The sequence below is a fragment of the Podarcis bocagei genome (assembly GCF_964188305.1).
Source record: "Podarcis bocagei genome assembly, chromosome: 12".
NCBI classification, from domain to species: Eukaryota; Metazoa; Chordata; class Lepidosauria; order Squamata; family Lacertidae; genus Podarcis; species Podarcis bocagei.
The window spans coordinates 5342520-5366123 of record NC_138137.1 but is presented as its reverse complement, the minus strand read 5'-3'; the positions used below and the strand labels follow the sequence as shown (position 1 = coordinate 5366123).

At 42.0% G+C, this 23604-nt stretch overlaps 1 protein-coding gene across 2 annotated transcripts; it reads left to right on the top strand.

Moving 5' to 3' along the window:
• The first annotated feature begins 2255 nt into the window (after nucleotides 1–2255).
• On the top strand, nucleotides 2256–23105 carry LOC308570385 (mediator of RNA polymerase II transcription subunit 1-like). 2 transcript variants are annotated; one of them, XM_081165178.1, is made up of 17 exons: nucleotides 2256–2368; nucleotides 5076–5179; nucleotides 5965–6046; nucleotides 6307–6361; nucleotides 7358–7490; nucleotides 9077–9105; nucleotides 9469–9540; nucleotides 9623–9697; nucleotides 9834–9904; nucleotides 12164–12229; nucleotides 13132–13240; nucleotides 13974–14101; nucleotides 14556–14668; nucleotides 16442–16637; nucleotides 18326–18421; nucleotides 20057–20165; nucleotides 21841–23105. In XM_081165178.1, the coding sequence occupies exons 1-17, from the start codon at nucleotides 2365–2367 to the stop codon at nucleotides 21977–21979; spliced, it is 1581 nt and encodes a 526-aa protein (XP_081021304.1). In that variant the 5' UTR covers nucleotides 2256–2364; the 3' UTR covers nucleotides 21980–23105. The 2 variants fall into 2 exon arrangements, with proteins under 2 accessions (XP_081021304.1, XP_081021303.1); XM_081165177.1 differs by having other exon boundaries at nucleotides 13971–14101.
• The last annotated feature ends 499 nt before the right edge of the window (nucleotides 23106–23604 follow it).

Here is a 23604-nt window from a genome sequence, read left to right as displayed (position 1 = left end):
CTAATGTTTTGTTAATTGATAAATCAGCTAAAAGGTTTTTTTAAAATAATCAACCTTTGGGCCAAATTAGATATGATGTTTGTCACATGGATAGTCCTAGTAGGAAAGATTTAATAATAATAATTAGCTGGTGCAGCTGGAGCAAACGAGATCAGGGCCGGGGGGGGGGGAGATCCATGGCAGCAATCCCCTGTTAGGTGAAGCCTAGTTTAAGAATCCACACTTACCTGAGAGTAAGTTCTATTGTGTTCAATGGGATTTACTTACATGTAGACATGCACAGGACCGTGCTGTAATTCTGTTTGTTCACGCTCATCTCTTTTTACCCTTCATTCGTCAAAGTTCAGGTTGCAAGTTCTTTGAGCCAAGGACTTGTCCTTTATTGCTTAAGACGGCACATATGGAGACATGCTAAAATAGCAACAACAACAACAAATCCAGAAACCTCTTTCCCTTTGACGAACATGCTAAGAAAGAGTTTAGATTTGTTAAATTTCTAAGTATTCCGTCACCAGTCAGAGCAAGTCAATGTTATATTTGCTTCAGAGAGCCTCGGTTTCCTCATGTTTCCCCATGAACACATGTTTGCTTTGTGATTCTGACTTTATTTATTAAGCATATGTATTTATTCTGCTGCTTCCATTCCTCTTATATGTGCTCAGGGGAGCTCAAAGGATATTTCAAAGGCACCAGGCTTAGTTATAAGGATTTCATAAAATTCCATCCCTTAAAATCTTGTAAGTAATCTCATGGATATCTTATAGGCTTTCTTTCTTAAAGCTTTCAATGCAGAGTTGGCTGAGCTCAGTGGGTGTGTGAAGCTGTGCTGATTGAAATGCCAATATTTTATCTCTCTGTGCCTTTGAAATTTACGATTGCAATGAAATGAAAACATTCCCTCTACATACTGAGCTGGTTGTGAAGAACATCCTCTGAACATCCTCATTTTTTGTGGAGGATTCAATTTAATTGACATTGGTATTCAATCTTTCCTATTATCACTTCATTCTCTTGTCCTCTTTCCATGCAGTTCAGCCTGATTCCCTTGTACAGTCAACACTGAACTGCAATACATACTAGGCACATGGAACGACAACACCAAATAGTAACTGATCTGTCCTCTCTTGTGCTGATACTACTCTACTTACAGTCCTTTCCAAACATCTTGAAAATGTCACAGTGTAGGCTAGTGATCTTACTCCATGAAACCATGGTGACTAAAGACTGATTAGGCTGCCAAGCTAAATGAAAAGTTGATATTGTATTAATATTGCCATTGACATAACATTGGAATATAAAAAACAGACAGTGTAATATAATGCCATCTGGGTGTTGTGTGTAAGACTGTATGTGTGTGTGCATATTTGTGTGCATATTCCCACACAATTTCTTAACCAGAATCCACCTCAGAGCTTTATTTGAATAGACAGCTATTTAAGTTGGGTTAGCAAAGATGCATGCTATAAAATCTTCTGTTTGGAGAGATTCAGTTCACTTTGTGTTTCTTGCAGTTGGAAGCCATTGGCCACAGGGCTCCTTGCTGTTCCAGGAAGCCGGAAGAGAGAAAAACTGAGAAGACAGAGGGTGTAGACTAGAGGCTGCAAAGTCACACCCACTTGCAGCTTGTGTTCAGGGCTCAATTTTATACTTTCATGCACACGTATTACAACAATGTTGTGCTCCTGTCTCTTTTTCTGCTCTTTGTGGGTTATGTCACACCCCCATCACACAATCACCATGTTGTTATGGTGGAGCAATAAAGCACAAAGGAGGACAAGTCTTCTTTATCTTAAATTGTTGGGCAGAAGTTCATTAAGGGTGATAGGAATTGTAGCTGCGTAAGGAGTAAACTAGAGCTCTCAGTATTTTTGGGGTGGGTGCTGTGACTGTATGTGTCTGCACATCCCCTGTTATTCCGTGCACCTATTAAAATTATCTCTTCTAGGCAGTATTTAAGGGTACAGTAGCCCAAACCATTTGCAGAAATATGCATAAATCTCATATCCACAAGAGCCGTTGCACCAGTTTGCACCTGGTCACATAAGAGAGAAAGGAAATATATAGATGAACTCTTACTTCCCCATCAGCCTGCTAAATCTCTGTGGGCTAGGCTGATGTTAAAGGCATAAGAGCACATGCGGTGTAAAAATAGAGGAAGTTGGCAACCCTGTCAATTAAGATTCTCTCCCACTGCACATGTGGCCTTTGAGGTTTTGGTTTACTTAAATCCAGGGTATCTCAACCAGGTACTGCTACTACCATTCTTAGGTAGACAGAGGGAGGAAGTGAGAAAACAGGAGAAGCTGTTAGGAGGTTTCTTCCTGTCTACTGGCTTCAGCCATTTAAACAGCTGCAGAAAGAGAAATGGGTAAGTAAGTTGCTAATTGGGCTGTTGTATTTGCAGCCACTTAGGGTCTGGGTTTCCAGGCAGGTGCTAATGTGGAAGGTGTGGCTGGATTACACCACTATGCTGTATTGTCACCACAGAGAGGATGTTATAGGTTGAACAAGGCTACCGTCTCCGGCTGTAGAAGCTGCTGGTTGTTTGCCCCTGAGGTCCCTGGCTCTGGTAAGATAGATTTATGTCTGCCCCAAGACCTGTCCTTTACCTCCATAATGACCCTGCTGCCCTTGGGTGAGGTTGAGGACTCCATCCCATTACTCCTATTGCAGAAGGATTTGGATGTTATATAGCAAACTGCCCCACTGGGGCTCACATAATAATTAAGTCTACAGAGGAAAGAAGGAAGAAGAAAAAATGCATTGCTTATTTAAAAGTTACAGTGTGCAATGGAAGCCTAGCAGGGCTGGCCCAAGACATTTTGGCACCTCAAGTGAACCATTAATTACTTGAGGGATATCTTGAGTGATTACTTGAGTGATATTCTGAGTACCACTTAGGAGGGTCATTAGGTGTGAATTAGTTGAAATGGTGTCTGTAATTTATCTGTGGAGAGGGTCTGGGTTTGGGTCTGGTGTGGTTGATTGGAGATGGCGTTCTGTGTGCCTCTGGTTCTGGTGTCGGTTTTTGTGGGGAGGGCTAATTTCCAGATGTCTGGCAGGCGGGACGTGTCGTCACGCTTGTTCATGTTGTGAGGGTGTTTCTCTATCTCGATGGCTTCCATGATTATTCTCTTGTGGTGATGTTCCATGTTAAAGAGCAATTTGGAATCTGCAAAATTAATTTCGTGTCCTGTTTCTTTCATGTGTTGGTAAAGAGAGGAAGTTTTTTCTTCTTTTTTGACGGCATTCTTGTGTTCTGCGATACGTGCATTTATTCGTCTGTTTGTTTGTCCAATGTACGTGGCTGGGCAGACTTTGCAGGGTATTTCATAGACCCCTTGGTTTTCTAACTGGATTTTATCTTTTGGGTTTCTGAGGATATTGGCTATTTTTTGGTTGGTGCAAAAGGCTGTTTTGATATTGTGTTTATGGAGGATTTTGCTAATTTTATCTGTAGTGCCCTTGATATAAGGAAGGAGGGCCATGCCATTGTTTTCTTCTGTGTCTTGGTTTTTGGGGGGTGTTTCTTTTTGGATTAGCTTCGTAACCCTGTTTTGCTGGTATCCGTTGGCGATTAACACATTTGAGAGATTCTGTAACTCAGTTGTCAAGTGGTCTTTGTCAGCCAGGCGTTTGGTTCTGGAGATGAGAGTCTTGGCTACGGAGTTTATTTGTGCAGGGTGGTGGTGTGATTGTGCATGTAAGTAGCGGTTGGTGTGTGTTTTTTTCCGGTAGATAGTGTGTCCTAGGGAGCCATCAGGTTTTTTGTAGATTAGGACGTCAAGGAAGGGAAGTTGGTTGCTGCACCCCCCTGCAATCCCTACACAGATCTGGCTGGCACAGGGCACAAAACCACAGCTCGCCCCTATACACGAAGCCAAGCCAGAGCACAACTAATTGCAGTACAGCCATCTTCTCAGAAAAACTCTTTACAAGGTCAAGAGGTCAAGACACGAAAGCTTTAGCAACTAATTCACACCTAATGACCCTCCTAAGTGGTACTCAGAATATCACTCAAGTAATCACTCAAGATATCCCTCAAGTAATTAATGAACAAAAGAAGAAAAGGCACACTAACCTGGGAACTTCCTCTCTGCCCAGAACGTTGGAGGCTATACACCACACCCCCTCAACAGTATTTATAGGAACTCAAACACTGAGATCCTGCTCTGTTCTAGTAACAAGAAGCCGAAAGCACCAGCCTGAAGATGACGAGTGAGACCTCGTCGAAACGTCGCCTAGACACCCCAACTCTTACACGGGAAGACACCCGAAGACACCAAAACCTACATTCCTGTACCCGTGAAAATCTACGAAAGCAAATATATATATATATATATATATATGATTTAATATATATTTAATATATATATATTAATATATATTATATTATATATATATATATGTATATATATATATATATATATATATATATATATATATATATATATATAAAATTTAATGTCAAAGACACTTAAGATATAAAACTGAACTTTTAAAATAGCTGTAGGTTTCAGATTATGAGATTCAACAGGTGGAAGAGTGGGAATTAAGCCAAACACAGGTCCATTAATATTAGTACCTATATTGTAGCCAAGTTCATGAGTCGGTTAATCTGAAATACCTCACCCATCTGGGACTAAATAGTCCTAATTTAAAGTGACTATTGTTGCAGTATGGGCTGTTCGTTTAAGTCATATAATAGTTGGCTGTTTTGCTATATCAGGGGTGGGGAACCTTGAGCCCAGGGACCAAATGTGGACCTCGAGCCTCTCATCTGGCCCTCAAATTTCCCTAAGCCATACAGCCTCCCAAACTACACCTTTTGTCAGCCCATTGGAGGGTTTTGCTGGGTGGAAAGCTTCCTTCAACTCTGAGAAAGCTTCCGGCTTCCCTGGAAGATAAAGAGGGATCTAGGGAAGGTGAAGACACCAGCTACTCCCATTTCTTCCTCCACCCTCTTTTGCTTCTGGCCCATGGCCCCCAGGAGGCTTCAAGCAAGGAACTGTGGCCCTTGAACTGAAAAAAGGTTTCCTGCACTCTCAGCTAATTAAACTCTTAACTTCTTCCAGATCCTGCGAAATCTGGGTCTACAAATGACATAATGGAAAAGCTACGTCTAAAATTCTCACAGAAGCCATGGAGTGAAACTATGGAGCTGGTTCGTCTCTCCATGGTAAGAATTGTAATGAAATCAGTTCTGTTGGGGAGGAGTAATGTGGGAGAAACTTTTTTTTATAAAAAAAATGCTTTCTTGAGGAGAATAATTGAAAGTAGAAGGGAAAGTGAGTCAACGTGTGTATATGTTTTCCATCTTATTTTCTGCCTGACGGGCCAAAGTTTAACATGTGAGGTGGTTATTTTACTGCCCTGTCATCTCCACTCTTGATCTTGGATGGATAACTCTGAAGGGGGAAATTTGGCAAGATGGCTCTAGGTGGGAATAATGGAGGGGATTCTTAACTTCCCCAAAATACTGATTGATTGTGATTATCGAGGAAGAAACTAAATTCAATTAAATGGATAGTTTGTGTGTGGTCTTGGGAGAGTGATGCAAATTCCATGGTGAGAATGGAAAATAAAAATGGCAGTGTTGTAATGCTTTGTAATTACAAAGCTAATCAATCCCTTATGGATTGAAAAATTGAATAGGCAAATTTCCCCCGTTTGATTTTATATTTTTTCCAATCCACCCCCAGCTGATACTGGGATGTGGGGTTACTTGGTCTGTTATAAAGCCTGGTGGGGGGGTGTCTTCTGCCAGTTGTAGCTTCCATTGCCGCTGCAGCATTTTGATCTGGCACCCCAAAGAGGGCAATGAAGGTCAAGATATAAGAGGCCTGACTGAGAGTGCTGAATTCCCTATATTGCTTTGAACATACCAGCCAATTTTCTGACTTGCATGTAAAGATTATATGATACAAATATATGTATATGTATCTCTCTCTCTCTCTTGATGAGGACAAACATTCTTGGACTTCAAGTAAGGCATCAGAGTCTCCCATATCTATTTGCCTTGAGAAAATACAAAGAACCTTGCACGGTAATCAACTCTAAGATTGCCTGATTTTCTGTTATGTTTGATGGAAACAATGTCTAGCTTCTGTCTTGTCATCTTGTGCAACGAATGTGTCTGGGCCCTAGATGCCTTCCTTTTACAAAAGGTACGATGAGCAATATAGCGCAATTAAGCAAGAATCTTTGGTCTTTTGCTCTTAAACTTATGGGATCTGTTGACTGCTTTTACTGAACACGTTGATTCTGTGTGATGGAACCTTATTCCCTATTTTTTCATGTGTGCAGCAGGACCTTTGGCTGCAACAATGAACAAGCTGTCACTCTTGTCAAATCGAAAGGGGTAAGTATACTATGCATCTACTAAACACGCTCTCTTCACTTCCCGCAGCAGTGGGACTGCTAGGTATGTTTCTACGGCTGCATAATTTTCACATGACATGCGTACATGCCATTCGGTATATTCAGTGGCTAATGCATCCTCTAAGCTGCGGCTTACTGCCCTTTTCCTGCGATATCCTTGAAAGAGATGAGCATGAGCAGGTCAGGAGTTCCCCTCGGGTGGAAAGTTTTGGGACATTGCCTATACTGGGGCCTGTGAAATGATTACTACTTCACCTCAGCCTCTTGACAAAGCGTAGATAAATGCCACTACAAAGTGGCATTTCAGAAAATGCAGGAGTAGGAAGCCGCTTTATGCCAAATCCAGCTATTAGTATTTTGATCTCTGTGTCGCCTTGCATCATCTGCCTTTCCCAGCCCTGGAGATGTTGGAGGCTGAACCTGGGGTGGGGTGGGGTGGGGGGTTCAGTCCAAAGCATGTGGTCTTCCACTGATGTACAGACCTGCTGCTGCTGACGTTTAATCAGGAACTGAAACACAGCCGTTTGGAAAGCTGGGTGCAAACACTCCTTTCTGTAGAACCCGTATACATCAACCAAGATAAAGAAAAAAGTTTGCATTCGGGGTCAGCCCATCCATGAAGTGAGGCATCCTGCCTCATGTGGCAGGATCCACAGGGGCAGCAGCAGCAGATAATAATAAAATATTTATTTATTTATTTATTTATTTATTTATTTATTTATTTATTTATTTATTTATTTATTTCCGGCCCATCTGGCTGGGTTTCCCCAGCCACTCTGCCGATCTTTAGTCCTCATCACTTTGTTCCTGACGTAGATCTTCACTCACCCTTCCTTCCTGGTGGAGAGGGGGGACACCATTTTGTGGTTCACTTGAGGTGCCAAAATGTCTTGGGCCAGCCCTGCTAGGCTTCCATTGCACACTGTAACTTTTAAATAAGCAATGCATTTTTTCTTCTTCCTTCTTTCCTCTGTAGACTTAATTATTATGTGAGCCCCAGTGGGGCAGTTTGCTATATAACATCCAAATCCTTCTACATTGAGATTCACCTGGAGACGGATGGAAAAGTGGTGGATGTCAGGTTGGCTCACCCTGGGAAAAAACCCCTGGTAATTTTATTTTATTTTTCCTTTGGGTGTTCTGATCTGATGAAATATAATCCTGCTTTTCTTGTTCTTCTAAAATATCTATAGCTTCATAATAAACCCTGTGGAGCAAGTGGGATGCTTGCATGTAAGTCAAAGGGACCTTTTATTGAGGGTGAAAGAGGAGAGCGCAAAATATGGTCTGAAGCTCAACATCAAAAAAACGAAGATCATGGCCACTGGTCCCATCACCTCCTGGCAAATAGAAGGGGAAGAAATGGAGGCAGTGAGAGATTTTACTTTCTTGGACTCCATGATCACTGCAGATGGTGACAGCAGCCACGAAATTAAAAGACACCTGCTTCTTGGGAGAAAAGCAATGACAAACCTAGACAGCATCTTAAAAAGTAGAGACATCACCTTGCCAACAAAGGTCCGTATAGTTAAAGCTATGGTTTTCCCAGTAGTGATGTATGGAAGTGAGAACTGTACTATAAAGAAGGCTGATCGCCGAAGAATTGATGCTTTTGAATTATGGTGCTGGAGGAGACTCTTGAGAGTCCCATGGACTACAAGAAGATCAAATTCTTAAGGAAATCGACCCTGAGTGCTCACTGGAAGGACAGATCCTAAAGCTGAGGCTCCAATACTTTGGCCACCTCATGAGAAGAGAAGACTCCCTGGAAAAGACCCTGATGTTGGGAAAGATGGAGGGCACAAGGAGAAGGGGACGACAGAGGACAAGATGGTTGGACAGTGTTCTCGAAGCTACCAGCATGAGTTTGACCAAACTGCAGGAGGCAGTGGAAAACAGGAGTGCCTGGCGTGCTCTGGTCCATGGGGTCACGAAGAGGCGGACACGACTAAATGACTAAACAACAACAAACAAGTCAAAGGGACAACTTTACATTAGTTATAACACTTATTCTGTTGCTGCTACAACCAAACTAAACATCTGCATTTGCAAATGCAAAATTTGTGGGAATAGCAAATGCTGAACTGCAAAATAATTGCACAAAGACTGTTAAAATTCCTTATAGCTGGGTGACAATTCCTCCTTAATTTGTCCCCATCTGATGAGACTGCTTGACATGAAGTAGCAACTATATGGGCTCGTCCACATGGGGAACTTAATGCGGGTTTGAAGCTGGTTGTTCCTCGTTCACATAAAGTCCTCATCCAACTGCTAGCCCACAATTTCCCCCGTTAAATTTGAATTTTCCTAGTCTGGAGGGGGGTAGTCCAATAAAGGAAGTAAATGCAATATGTGGATGCAGTGAAGCACATGGTGGGGGGGGGGAGGTTACATAGAATCCTAGAATTGTGGAGTTGGAAGGGACCCCAAGGGCTTTCAAAATGATGCAATCACACTCCAACTATGGGTGAGAGAAGAGTAGGAAATATATGCCTTTATAGATTCTGGTTTACAACCAAAAGTGACTGTTCCTGAATAGATCCTGGGGAAAACATCCTTGGATATTCCTCATAGTGTCTGCTAAAGTTTCGTGTTGACTAAGGTTCGGCTTATGTCATTTCTCCTTTCTGCTTTGTTTTTAAGAAAATAGTGCCCCTCTTTAGAAAACCATAACCTCTGTTCTTTCGTCTTCTAGACCTGTGAAGATCTTTTGCAGCTTCTGAGGTACATATGCGCTGGGTGGATTTTTAGCACACATAATTTTTTAATTTTTAATTTCATAAAATAAAAATCCTTTGCCACTGCTCCCATATCGTTTTCTGTGGTTGAAGTAAAAAATGAATAGATAGTTCTAATAACTGTTGCTTCCATCCCTGCCTGCCCTCCAACCAGGACCAATTTGAGCCACTTTCCAAAGTTATTTAACTGCTTTTTAGATGTCTTGTTTGATGGTAGCTCAATGGTAAGAGCATCCCACTGCTTTCTATGTCAACATGCTGCCAATATCAGATTCACTTCGGTGGTGGTGTTTTCCCAAATATTTGCCTTATCAGCACTGACAATTGTTGCATGTATTTTGCTCTTTAGAATGGAAAATTTTGATGCCTTTGGAAACATGGTGGCAGACATGTTAAATATTTATCAGATTCCAGGAAGCAGGTTTGTTTGTTACAACTTAATTACTTAAATTATTATATTGTATGTTAAACCCCCTTCCTCCAATAAGGTCTTTCTTTTCTAGTGAAACAAAGTCCAAGGTGTTTGCTGCCTTCCTGGCTTTGGAAAAAGACCTCTGCTCACTGTCTGCTTTGAGCAGGTAGGTTTGACAGTGGTTGGGGAAGGTGCAAGTTCAAATGTTTGCACTCCAGCCTAAGGTTGCCATAATAATAAAAAATATTTTAAGGCATTTAAGTGCATGATCTTACTGATTACTGTATATACTTTAAAAACAGAACACCAGGTATGGACAGAGTCACTGAAATACTATGTGGAAAAGTTGGATATCTGAACCCAAGAAGTGGAGGTAACTGTTTATTCTTTCTTTCTCCAGACTGAAGTAGATATCTGTGTGATCATGGTAGCCAAGCATAATTTAAGAATGCTAAAGAATAGTAATACCTTGGGATTGCTTTCTGGTGACTTTGTAGGTAGCATGTATGATAGAAGCATTGTTGTTTGTAGTACAGTGGTACCTCCGGTTATGAACTCAATTCGTTCCGGAGGTTCGTTCTTAACCCAAAACTGTTCATAACCTAAGGCGCGCTTTCGCTAATGGCGCCTCCCGCTGCTGCCACGCTACCAGTGCACAACTTTCACTCACATCCCAGGGCAAAGTTCGCAACCAGGAGCATCTACTTCTGGGTTAGTGGAGCTCGTTACCTGAAGCGTTCTGTGAGCACATTCATCCCAGTATACTTTCTGCTCACAAAACCGCTCCAAAACCACTTTTTCTAGTTTTGTGCTCCAAAACCGCTTTTTGACTAGAGATGACGGTGAGTCCAACATGAGTGTGTACAACCCCTTTCTTGTCCCCGAGTCTTTTTCTAGGTAGCTGTGAAAATAGAGGAGAGGTCCTGACTAGTTCCTCCTTGGAGAGCCAATGTGGTGTAGTGGTTAAGAGCAGTAGTCTCGTAATCTGGGGAACTGGGTTCGCGTCTCCGCTCCTCCACCTGCAGCTGCTGGGTGACCTTGGGCCAGTCACACTTCTCTGAAGTCTCTCAGCCCCACTCACCTCACAGAGTGTTTGTTGTGGGGGAGGAAGGGAAAGGAGAATGTTAGCCGCTTTGAGACTCCTTAAAGGGAGTGAAAGGCGGGATATCAAATCCAAACTCTTCTTCTTCTTGCGTTTTGGTCCCTTTTCACATACACTTCTCCTTGTTTATGAGTAATGCTGCTTCCCCTCCCCCATTTGACTTACGTTTCCTGATAAGGTGCTAGTCCTGTTGCGGCTGTGTGTGTGTGTGTGTGTGTGTGTGTGTGTGTGTGTGTGTGATCTATGTATTAAGGTAAAGGTACCCCTGTCCGTACGGGCCAGTCTTGACAGACTCTAGGGTTGTGCGTGCGCTCATCTCACTCTAGAGGCCGGGAGCCAGCGCTGTCCGCAGACACTTCCAGGTCACGTGGCCAGCGTGACAAGCTGCATCTGGCGAGCCTTCGCAGCACACGGAACGCCGTTTACCTTCCCGCTAGTAAGCGGTCCCTATTTATCTACTTGCACCCGGGGGTGCTTTCGAACTGCTAGGTGGGCAAGCGCTGGGATCGAGCAACGGGAGCACACCCCACCACGGGGATTCGAACCGCCGACCTTTCAATCAGCATAAAGGATCAAACTGTGCACTTTCTGCACAACTGCCTTAAAGGTTAAAACCAAGACCAGCTAGTGATTTCCTGGGTGTCCGATCATTGGACCACTGCTTCCCCCAATGCCTTTTTCTTCTGCCTATAATTCTTCTTTTCTTTGGTAGTTACTTGACCATGTGCAGTGTGCAGAGTTGTCCCTAAATGGCACTTTGGAGCATCTCTTGGGGCTCCTCCCCCATTTGTACAACCTTCTTGAATACAGTGGTATCTCGGGTTACAGATGCTTCAGGTTACATACGCTTCAGGTTACAGACTCTGCTAACCCAGAAATAGTACCTCAGGTTAAGAACTTTGCTTCAGGATGAGAACAGAAATCGTGCGGCTGCGGTGGGAGGCCCCATTAGCTAAAGTGGTACCTCAGGTTAATAACAGTTTCAGGTTAAGAACGGACCTCCAGAACAAATTAAGTTCTTAACACGAGGTACCACTGTACTTTATTTTAGGGTGTCCTGCAGCTTGCTCCTCAATATTTATGCATGAATTGTATGCATGATTTATCAGGAAGAAATTTCACCCTAGGAGTGATAGCTTAGTTGGTAGAGCATTCGATTCTTAATCTCGCGGCTGTGAGTTTGAGCTCCACATTGGATAAAAAGATTCCTGCACTATAGGGAGTTGGGCTAGATGACCCAAGTGGTCCATTCCAATGCTACAATTCTGTGATTTGTAAAAAGGAACTTACTTGTTTTATATGTTTAAACTGTTTAGTGGATAACTAGCTCTCCACAACAATCTCCTTGCAACCCCAAGCAGTTGTTTGGGTCCCCTGTCACACAATATGGCCCTGGGGTATTGAGTCCTTTGCATTGGAAGCAAACAAAAATGATGAAGGGGATCAAACATCCTAAGCTTACATAGCTTACATTGCTATCCGCTATGTGCTTTTTCTGTTTAATCCATCTAATTTTCTCAAATTCTATAGGAAGCCCTATGAACCTTGAATTTTATCTATCGCAGTATCAAATTCTAGAGGAACAACTCACCCCAGGTATTTATTATTATTTTGTCAGTTTACTCACAAAAGTGACTCAAAGTGGCTTACAACACAGTATAAACACTAAAACCCGTTACAGTTTTCCATTTCTCTAATATCCATTCCGGGATGTGTGGTTTTTTAAAAAAGAAACTGTCTTATGTAATGCTTTTTACATGGCACACAACTGTGTTAATATTGCAATGCATGAATGTGAAGATAAATACTGGAACAATGAGGGAGAAAAATGAAGTGTACTGGTCTGGATGTGGTCATTTTGTGAGAAGATGGACAAGTTTAAGAGTTGGTGGTGACCTGTTGCTTTATTTGTCCTGCTATCTGCTTGGGTCAAAACCCCCCAATAACCATCAGTCATAACGGCAGAGGACTAAAGACAGTGCTTAGCATTTCAGCAGAGTCCATCAGAGCTGACCACCCCAGCTTGGCCCACCTGCTCCCCCACTTTAGTTTTTACTGACAACAACAAATGGAAGAGGACCACCATATTAAATTTCCCATCAGTGCCCTGGACTGGTTCACATAGTATCCATCCAAGGCATTGTGGGGACTTAAAATCTCGGCCATTTTATTATTAAAATGGCTGCCGGCTTCCCAGACCCACAGCTGTCACCATGGAAACTCCCAGGGGGCCTAAATAGATACTGCCACAGGGCCTTCCCTCAGACTAGTCCAGAACTAGCTTTGAAATAACAAAAGACAAAATGGGTTCAAATGGCAAGCAAGGCATCCATCATGCAACCTTCTGTTCTCTGACAGGATAACATCACCGGCTATAGAACTTAGAATCACAATTCACTTAAGTATTGGGGGAAATCAATGTTCCTGGACAAAGACTTCAAGGCCATTTGTGTATCATCTTCACAGTCTGACATATTTGTGTCTTCTCCTTCCATCAGGCTTGAAAATAGACGGTAGGAAGGTGCTTGTCATAATAGGAGGGGCTGATGCCGTTCACCGACTCCCTCTTGCACCCTCACTTGTGAATTCGCCGACTGGTGAAGATGGGTAAGACTTGAGGGCATCATTCATGCTCCTATCAGTATAACTGAACATGGAAATCCCTCGCTAATGGGTGTGTGATAGCACATCAAATTCACTTCTTAATAGTCTGTCATTTTAAGACACTGTGAGGAACGTGGTAGGAAAATGTGTACAAAACCTGGAAGTGCGTCCTCAAATTACACATTGTGTTCTTCACACTTCTTAAGAGTACATGCTTAAACTGGCCATTTTCAGTCTGAAGAAAAGGCTGCTGCCAATCCATGACCCAGTATGTGCTTTTGATCTGGATTCAGGCCAGGCTGAACTCTTATTCTGCCCCCTCTCCTCACCAACTGATGTTTCCCTTTGAAGGTGCTGTCTACTGTGAGCAGTGCTGGTGGTCTCCAGCTCTGACCAGCCCCTGTGAGCCTGGTCAATGGTCAGGGATGGTGGGAGTTGAAGTCCAACAACATCTGGAGGGCCACAGATCCTCCGGATCTGATAAAGGAAGATCCTGTCTGAGATCCTAGAACAGCCTTTCTCAGACTTTGGTACCCAGGTGTTGTTGGGCTACAATGCCCATCATCCCTAGCTAGCAGGACTAGTGGTCAGGGATGATGGGCGTTGTAGTCCAACAACACTTGGGGACGCAAGCTTGAGAAACATTGGCTTAACTTATAAGATTGTGCTACCAGAGTACTGGTCAAACTAGCTTCCTTTTACCTGATGCTTAACTTTGAACCCTTTTCTTCAGCAGCCCCAGATTCCTGCCTCTGAAGGAAGTAATTTCTGCACCATTATCAGCTTGCTTTTTCCTGATGTTTTACCAGAACTGTCCTTTTCCTCTGTCTTCATCCAGTATTCACAAACTACAGGAGCTTACAGGCATGCTTTAATTTAATTAAGTACATAATTTTGTACCTCCACCCTCCCTCCTAACATGCTAGCATTTCAATAGACCCTAATTAACATTTGGTTAATTCTTCCCCTACAGGGGTATGAAGGCTGATGGGGCCCCAGGGTGGAGTTAGAAAGGGAGAAGTGGCAGGAGCGTAAAATGAGAACCAAGTATTGCTGCTTCTGTACTAGGAGTATAGCATTCATGCTGGTATTTGTCTCAGCCTTCCCAGGAGCAACTGGCCCATTCAGGAGCACAAGTGCTTGCTGATCTGAATAGCCCTGTCCCTCTGTTGGCAACCATCCCACTGATTTATTGATAACCATTGTGTGATCACATCTCTCTTTGCCTCTTCTCATGTGATGCTGTCTCTCTCAAATGCATTCCATCTTTAATGATGCTCTTGTACAGTACTAATGGAAAAAAATTATTTGGTTTTAGGGCTTCCAGTTGCTAGGTTGAAGCCAGGTCCTCTACATGAGCTGATTGTTCAGTTTGCCCTTTCAGAAAATCATCCGCATGGTTTGATAACAAGTACTTCTTCCTTCATTGTGGTAATTATACTCCAATTGTTGGTATTCACTCCAGTTATGAGGTCAGGAATGAAGCTGCTAAATGAGTCATAATTCTACAGCTTACTGAAAGCTGTGTGTTGAATTCTGGGAAGTCACATGAATTTTCTGAAGTAGATGACTTTAACACTGCTAAATTTGATTATGACCTAAGTTGCAATTCTTTGCCCAGGTTGGCCTTTACACAACATACACAAATTGTGTGTGCGCTCTCTCTCTCTCTCTCTCCTTACTCTCCCCCTCTCTCACACACAAAATTACACTCAATTCAGTGACTCTAATGTGCAAAATTGTGGGGCTGTCATCCATGAGATGTCATTAAAAAACTAAATGTGGCCTTATACTAACCCATAACAACTTTTTTTAAAAGTCTTGTTTCAGGTTAAAACCATTTGCACACATGGTCTCATAATAGCTGGGAAAGTTTCATAAAGATAGCATAGAATGAATTCATTGTGGGGAATAACTTGGTAGAAAGATCCAACTGGAGTGAATCCTGTTGGTGGATTATATTTATTTCTTACATCTTCTTGGCCATGCTTTTAGTTTATATTCAGTTCTTTTTGGTACAAGTTGCCCTTGAAACAGCTGTGTGTGATAAATCCTACTATGCGGAAACTGGCACTACTGGTATACAAACCAGAGGCTTAATGTGCACATGGCTCACACAGACACCATTTGTCCACGTGCATTTCTGTCCATGTGCATTCATCCATACATGGGCACTTTCAGCTGAACTCCGTCTTGATGTTTATGGGATGTGTTCATGGGATGCGCTGTCCTCTCCTCTCAGTTAGTATTTTCCCACCCCTCCCCTTGAGTTCTGGAAAACTGAAGTCCACTGTGGGTATGTCAATCATTTGTTTACCTGTGTGAGTGGCCAATATTTATTATTACTGAGATACAAGTTTTCCAGTATACCACACTTGTGGGTTCACCCCCTCCCCCCAAAGTGCGTCTCTGTCTCAGCCCCAATAAAAGCCCACCAAGGAAACCTCACCAGTGGAAGTAAGGGGTGCAGGAATAGGTGGCAGTACACCCAGCAAAACGTTGTCACATAAGAAGTGGCCCTCACAATGTGCTTCAGTGTGTCTGGGTAACATCTGAGTTTACATTGGATTTCCGCCCCTTATCACATGGATTGGGAAGTTCTGAATTAAATGGCAGAGGGAAGTGTGGACTTCTACTTAGATGAGGACAATGTCGTGTGGACAAGGTGAAAAACAAACACACATAAAATGCATAAAATCCACTTTAAACTACCATGTATACACAGACAGGTTGGTTTTTCCCCACGGTGCCATTGGGCTTGAGAGCTGAGCAACTCTTCAGATCAAGTGCAGAGACTACTCTATTTAATAACTTGTTTAAAAATGGGTGGTCGAGGCATCTATAATATAAGCAGCTTATTTCAAGGTTTGCTTAAAAGTCCAGTGTCACATTCTTTGTACTGTTCTAGACAACTATCTTATTTACTCAAATCTAATGCTCACCCTTTTTGTTGTGAAAATTAAGGTACGCATTAGATTCGATGGCACATTTACATTCGCCAGCAAATACTTTTTTTGGTTTCAGGGTTCTGAAAATTGAGGTGCGCATTAGATTTGATGGTACATTAGACTCAAGTAAATAGGGTATGTTTTTGAAGGGAAGTTCCTTTTATTCATGTTTCCTATTCACTACTTTTTAAAAAAATCAATGCAGGAAACAATTGCTACTACATCCATGAACAAATCTTGTATGGTTTATGATCAGTCTCTTCCAGGCTGCCCAAAACACAGCTATTTCCTAGATAAAGGCATAGAAAAATCTGATCTGGCTGGAGCAATGGTCAAGAAAATCCCTTTCACCCATCCCAAATGTGTGCCTGATATGATTGAAGTTCTCAGACTTCAAGCAGCATATAACACCCTCATTAGCAGCTGTGTGTCTGAGACAACTGAGTGTGAAGGTAAGATGTTCGCACATCTTTTGCTCACACCTCTTTCTGATTCTGCTGTGTTTCTACCAGTGAATTCTGGGAAGAGTTTATCTTCAGTATTTGCTGTGAAGCTCAAATATATCAATTGGGATTTGTATGTTGGATGCATGTAAAGTTAGGTCCACCTTGGATGGTGGTGACAAGATATTCAGGCATTCGAAATAAGGAGGTGTGATGGACAGCATACTGGTTCTGCTCCCCTCTCAGCATTTTTGTGATCCAATTCATTGAAAGTGGCTAGGAAAATTGTGAGCCCATCATATCTGTGGAGGTTAAGCTGGGTGCCAGACCCCTCTAATCTTTAGATCTAGCAAGTGTTAGAATTTAACCAAGGAATAGCCAGGCTAGCCTCCTCGTGAGGTGATAAATCTGAGCAATGAGCCATTAAGGGGGATTAAGGTGCAAGATGGCAAATGGGTGGGGCCCCCTCTCACAGATAAAGCCAGAGTTGAGAGAAGCAGTGAAGTGACCAGGAAGAAAAGCAGCAATCTGGAGACAGGGTCAAAGAGAAATACTTGATTTCTGTTTGAATCCAAGGCTGCTGCCGTGGGAGAAACTAATGTTGTAGGCTCAGTTTGTATATACGTGTAGATAAACCATACATCATAAAGAGACCACAGTCTCCATTGTGCCTCATTCCCAAAAGAAATCACAAACCCTGTGTAAGCACCTGGAATCCCTGAAACCTTGGAGATTGAGGGTGGGGTGCAACAATATGAATAGCGTAGAACAGATCACGCAAATCGAATGTGCATTTTCTGCAATGTTCTCCCCCTTCTTCTTTGTTTCATTTGCAACTCCCATCTTGAAACTATATACTCTGTTTTCGGCCCCTGCCCCCTTTTCTTACATAGCTCAGTACTACACCACATCAGCTGGTATCAGTTCTCCAGGGTGTCAGGTGAGGTTCTCTCACAGTCAGATCTGGAGATGGCAGGAGTGGAACGTGGGATCTTCTTCGTGCAAGGCACTCAATGCTCTGCCACTGAGCTACGGCCCTCCCTTCTCAGCAAAAGTTCCTGCAGGCAGAGATTTAAAAATGAGTGAAGTATTCATGGGGACTTGCTTTCAGGTGTGCTTGGGACTGTTTGGATTCCAACCAACAATGTTGACACCTTATAACTTATTTCTTTTGGAGATAGTGAAACGGAAAAGGAAATTTTCAGCAACTGTACAGTCATACCTCGGGTTACTGACGCTTCAGGTTGCGTTTTTTCAGGTTATGGACTGCCAAAACACGGAAGTACTGGAACGGATTTCAGCAGTCGCGCATGCACAGAAGCGCTAAATCGCGCTTTGCACATGCACAGAAGCACTGAATCGCAACCCTTGTGTACGCAGACGCGCTGCTGCAGGTTGTGAACATGCATCCCACACGGACCATGTTCACAACCCGAGAGTCCACTGTATTTCATTTGATGTTTGTACCATGAAACTTCATGAGCTTGTACAAAGCAGGACTCCTTGAGTCCAGCAAAAACCAACCCACTCCTACTTCGATGGTAATGTTTTAAGTTAAGGGATATAGAATACTTGGAAATCAATACAAATGTTTTCTGACTACACCCACTAATTTATATCTCTAGTTCAAATTAAACGTTTAGCTCTATTGCTACAGGGTTAGCCCAAACAGTCACTAAACAGTTATTTCCTTCCAGATTCATCAGACTTGCTTCATTTTGACGTCTTTCAGCAAAAAGCCACTAGTTTTTCAGTAACATTCCAGCATCCATTGGAGGAGAACCTAGCCTGTGGTATGTCTCCAAAGGAAAGGTGTATTGGGTTCACACAGGCATACAAAAAGTCAGCAGGGAACGTGGTGCAGAAATGCACTCGCTGCATTTTGCACTACACATGTAGCCTCATTTGGCTCAGGCTGGGGTAGAACGTGTGAATGTGTATATGTGTGTTTCAGTGTTAAGAACAGACTGGATGTCCATACCACACATTGACACAAAGCATTGACCACACATTGCAAAGCTACCTCCCTTTTCCCAGAGCAGCACTGTGCAAAGCCCTAAATAGCTGGCTCTTGTGACTGCTTTCAAATATTTATAGGAAAAGCGCTGGCCTAAGACACTTTGTGCCTCATGTGGAGCCCCAATAGTCCCCTGCTAGAACCAACACCCCAAATTTTGCTTAATCAATTCCTGCCTTCCTCTAACCTGCCCATCTCCCCATGCAGTCTGAACACACAGAGGCAAGGAACTAGAGAGGAGGAGCTGGATCACATCTGTGACCTATTGCCACATATTCATAAATAAGGTCTGAAAAGAGGTGATAATAATAATAATAATAATAATAATAATAATAATAATAATAATAAACAAACAAACAAACAATAATTTATTATTTATTATTTATACCACGCCCATCTGGCTGGGTTTCCCCGGCCACTCTGGGTGGCTTCCAACAAAATATTAAAATACAATAGTCCGTCAAACATTAAAAGCTTCCCTAAGCAGGGCTGCTATTATTATTATTATTATTATTATTATTATTATTATTATTATTATTATTATTATTTTATTATTTATTAGTCTTCTACACAAGTGTCTCATGGTGATGTACAATATGGTTATAGTTATACACAAGTGAGCTCTTACTTTAGCACACATTGAAGAAACTGGCAAACTCTTCCCATTTACTACTTAGCCATCTATATTAACTCTTTTCTACTATTGCACAGTGTGTGTGTGTGTGTGTGTGTGTGTGCGCGCGCGCGCGCGTTTCTAGTGTTTGTCTCTGTTAAATTGGTTTGGGGGCTATTGGTACAAAAAGTAGCACATTATGTCATTTACAGTCCATCTTTCACCCTATGGTCCCAGGGTGGAAATACATATTTTGAAACCTGGGTATAAACTGGATCTGAATTCCCAGTTTTATACTATGGTTGGGAATATTAAAAAGTAAGCAGATGTTGCACTTTATCACATAATCTATGGATTAAACTTTAACCACACCAGCTTTGAAGATGGCTTGGGATAAACTTGCAACAGGTGAACAGCCTGTTTACTGTTTTGTTAATCCTTTCAAGATGCACATCTTTGGATTGGGCTGGTGATGGGATAACAGGAGCCAGTTCAAATGCCTGTTACTCATAGGTAGATGTGTGAATGGACTCCTTTTGAAATTATTGGTGACATATATTTTTTATCTTGTAGCGATTTGTAATTGCTCATTTTTACAGTCAGCATGGAATGAGCATGAATGTGACCTCTTCCCACGAAGCATGCATGCTTTCAGGAAAATAAGTAAAACCAATGCAGTGATCAGAAAGAATTCCTATTTAAGGATTGAATAGATTTGGTGGTTGTTGATAATTCTTAATGTTGTCTCTACTATAATGTCACACTTGTTTTTAGAGCATTTTTCCCTCTTCTGTTTAGTGATGGTCGATGTTCTGAGTTCAAGGGACGTTATATGCACTCTTCATACACATTCTGAAGATGGAGCATTAATCTGCAGCAATGATTATCTCACAAGAGTCCTGAAGCGGTAGGTAACACTTCTATAATATATAAGGGCCAAGTTTTCTTCTGTCCCTCCCATCCCCTTTCCTTTTGTGTCATGTATAATGGAATGGTTTGTAAACCGATGGGTGGCTATCTATAAATTTAATAACTTTGTACAGCAGCTAGAAACTTTTAAGTAATTTAAAGGATAAAAAAATTATTTCATGTAACGGGAATTTTTTTTCAGTATTTGAATAATCATTGGGGCAGGAGAAACAATACCATATAAACATTGTAATGAAGAATTTATTAAAAATGGTGGGTTTCACGGGCCAATTCAGCTTTTTTAAAAAGGATATTCTCAAATGATGCATGCATTTAGACAGTTTGCTGGAGGAACTGGACCTTAATAATACTGAGTAAGCTTTCATAGGAAAGCACAACACAGTGGAATAACTCCATCAGGCTTAAGACGTGAGAAACAGGCAACCAAAATAACCTACCTACAAGCTCCATAAATGTCTAGCTCCAGATGGTCAGAAGAGTTAGTTGAGCCCTGTATGTCAGTGTGACATTCTCTGGAACTCATGGCAACTAAAATCTCCTCCATCTTTTAATAGTTAGCGCAAATAGAGGCTCCTTTGCTTCGATAATGGGCAGCTTAGACCAGTGTTTCTGCACCAGTGGGCTGAGTCTCAGCAGTGGTCTTTGGACCACTTTCAGGTAGGCCTCAGTATCACTGCCTGCCATAGCCTTTTGGCTGGAGCAACGGCAACACTAGCAACTCTGCATGCAGAGTAAAGGTGGCCAGGAGACAGAGAGGTTCAGGAGTGGGCAAGGTCTCCCTTGCTCTGACGGGAAAGAGCTTGAAGTGTTGAAGGAAATTAAAAGGCTGATAGTTGTTGTTGTTGTTGTTGTTGACGACAACAACAATGGTAGTAAAACAATGTTGTTATAGCAGGAAGCTGCCCAGAGTGGCTGTGGCAACCCTGTCAGATGGGCAGGGTACAACTAATAAAATGATTATTATTAGTTAGAAGGATCAGGAAAGATTGATGAAAGAAATGGGTGGTGGAGGGATAGGAAATACTTGTGAAACATCAAGCATGAGGAGGATTTTCAGCAGTGTGGTGGGATGCAACTTTAAAGATTCAAACTGCTCCTGTTGAGTGAGCAATGCAAAATAAGATTGGAATGTCGGCGGTTTGAGGCCCCACAACAGGGTGAGCTCCCGTTGTTCAGTCTCAGTTCCTGCCAACCTAGCAGTTCGAAAGCACATCAAAGTGCAAGTAGATAAATAGGTACCACTCCGGCAGGAAGGTAAACGGCGTTTCTGTGCGCTGCTCTGGTTCGCCAGAAGCAGTTTAGTCATAATTTCCACATGACCCGGAAAAACTGTCTGTGGAAGCGGACAAACGTTGGCTCCCTCGGCCAGTAAAGAGAGATGAGCGCTGCAACCCCTGAGATGTTCGCAACTGGACTTAACGTCAGGGGTACCTGTACCTTTATGTCACCTTACAGAAGAACTGGCATGGAACTGTAGAAATTTATTTTATGTAATCTATAAAGCTTTCTGCACTGCGCTGACTTTTTTGGAGACAGTGGCAAATGCAGCTTGCTCTATCCACCAGTCAGTTAGTTCTGCATATGGAGCAGCCAGATTATATTTAGTGAATTAGCAGTTCCTTAAATATTGGATGACTTGGCCCTTCTCTTAGGTGTATGTCAATTCCGGTTCTCATGAGAGCAATTTTCAAGAAAGCCACCCAACAAAAAGCTGAGGAAACTTCTCTGAGCAAAGACGGAGTCTGTGAGGAAAATTGCAAAGACCAACAAGTTGAACATAACCAGCAGTAATGTGGCTACTTGTGAAACTGAGCAACAGCATTATTATTTTTTGTATAATACTTGGTTTCTTTCTCTCACAAGTTACAACTGGGCAAAACTAATTCTGCTTAGTGAAAAACATTGGAAAAAGTTACGTTTTAAGTCACAAAAGCAATTTGAATGCAGAGATTACCACCTTATTAAACATTAAGTTTCAACTTTGTAAGGGTTATTTTATAGTGAATGTTTAGAAAAAGTAGGTTTTCTGAAGTAGTATGTTAAACAAAGCTTTAGGAACTTTTTTTTAGTAGGATAAACATTTTTTGGCAGGGGTGGGTGGGTTATTTTAATTCAACTTTTATCTTTATACTGGTCACACCCTGTAGCAGAACTCTAGTCCACCTGAAATTTTGTCTAAATTGGGCTTTTTTCTTAACACTAAAGCTTCCTTTTTTCCAGACGTGATCTTTTAAAATAGGGTCTTGATTCCATCAAATGTTAGTCACATAGGGACATTTTTTCCAGGTAGCATTGATTTGAATACTTGGGGACATAGTTAAAATTAAAAGATAAATGAACCATCTTTACACTACAATGAAACTTTTGCACCCCAGCCCTTTCCCATAATTATACTCTTCTGTGTGCAGTCTCTACTGGATAGAGGTATGAATCTCTCTCCTGAAATCTGCCCTTGCACAGACAATATGTTCACCTTGCTCTACATGTAAGGTGAAGTAAGTATTTTTACATGATTGTGTTTGTGTGTGTGTGTGTCTCACACACAGGACTTCTCTTGGTCTGAACCAGGTAGAGTTTAAGTAGTGGTAGCTATAGTACAGCAAAGTAAGGGCAGCAAAAGACCCATAAAACTCACATTATTTGGGAGAGAGGAGGCTAATCTTTCGGGGGGCCACATTGACCCATAGTCAACCTTCCCGTGAGTAGCAAGAACTGCACTTCTCGAGGCTGCTTTCCAATAAATTATTTTACACTATCAAGTCGTTTTTATTATTAAATTTAGTGATGTCAAATTTTGTGAGGGTATTGGAGGTCACAGAAGTGGGACACAAGTTTGTCACCCCTGTTCGAAAGAAACGTTAATTCCTTTTGAAGAGGAATTTCTATTTCTTTGTTCTCTTGAATAGGTCTGCCTCTTCTCGCGTTGTCCACCTGCCCCTGATTAGTGCAGCACTGACGTCTGGGCAAGAAGGTTTTCCCCAGAAAGCATATGAAGAGAGAACTGTACTATGTACAGACTAGTTTACCAGCTAAGAAATGCTTCAGTAAATATCTGAAGGCCAAACTCAAGGTGACATTAAATGCACCTTTATATTTCAGATATTAAAAAATGCATCAGCCAGCACCAACGAAGAATTTCTTCCTCAAAGCAAATCCTAGCTTCAGAAAAATTCCTGAAACAAAGCAGGGGAGTAATGAGTTAATTTCCCAGCTTTATGCCTGTTCATCTCAATAACTGGGATCCTTCCACCGTACATATTTTAAAAAGGCAAATAAAATGTTAAAGATATCTTTACAAATTGCATTTAACACCCATTCTTCCTATGTATCAGAGAAGGGGAGAGAGAATAATCCCCTCTTGCAAGGCTGTATTTCACATCTCTGGAACAGCGATGTAACATAGATTATAGTGCCTG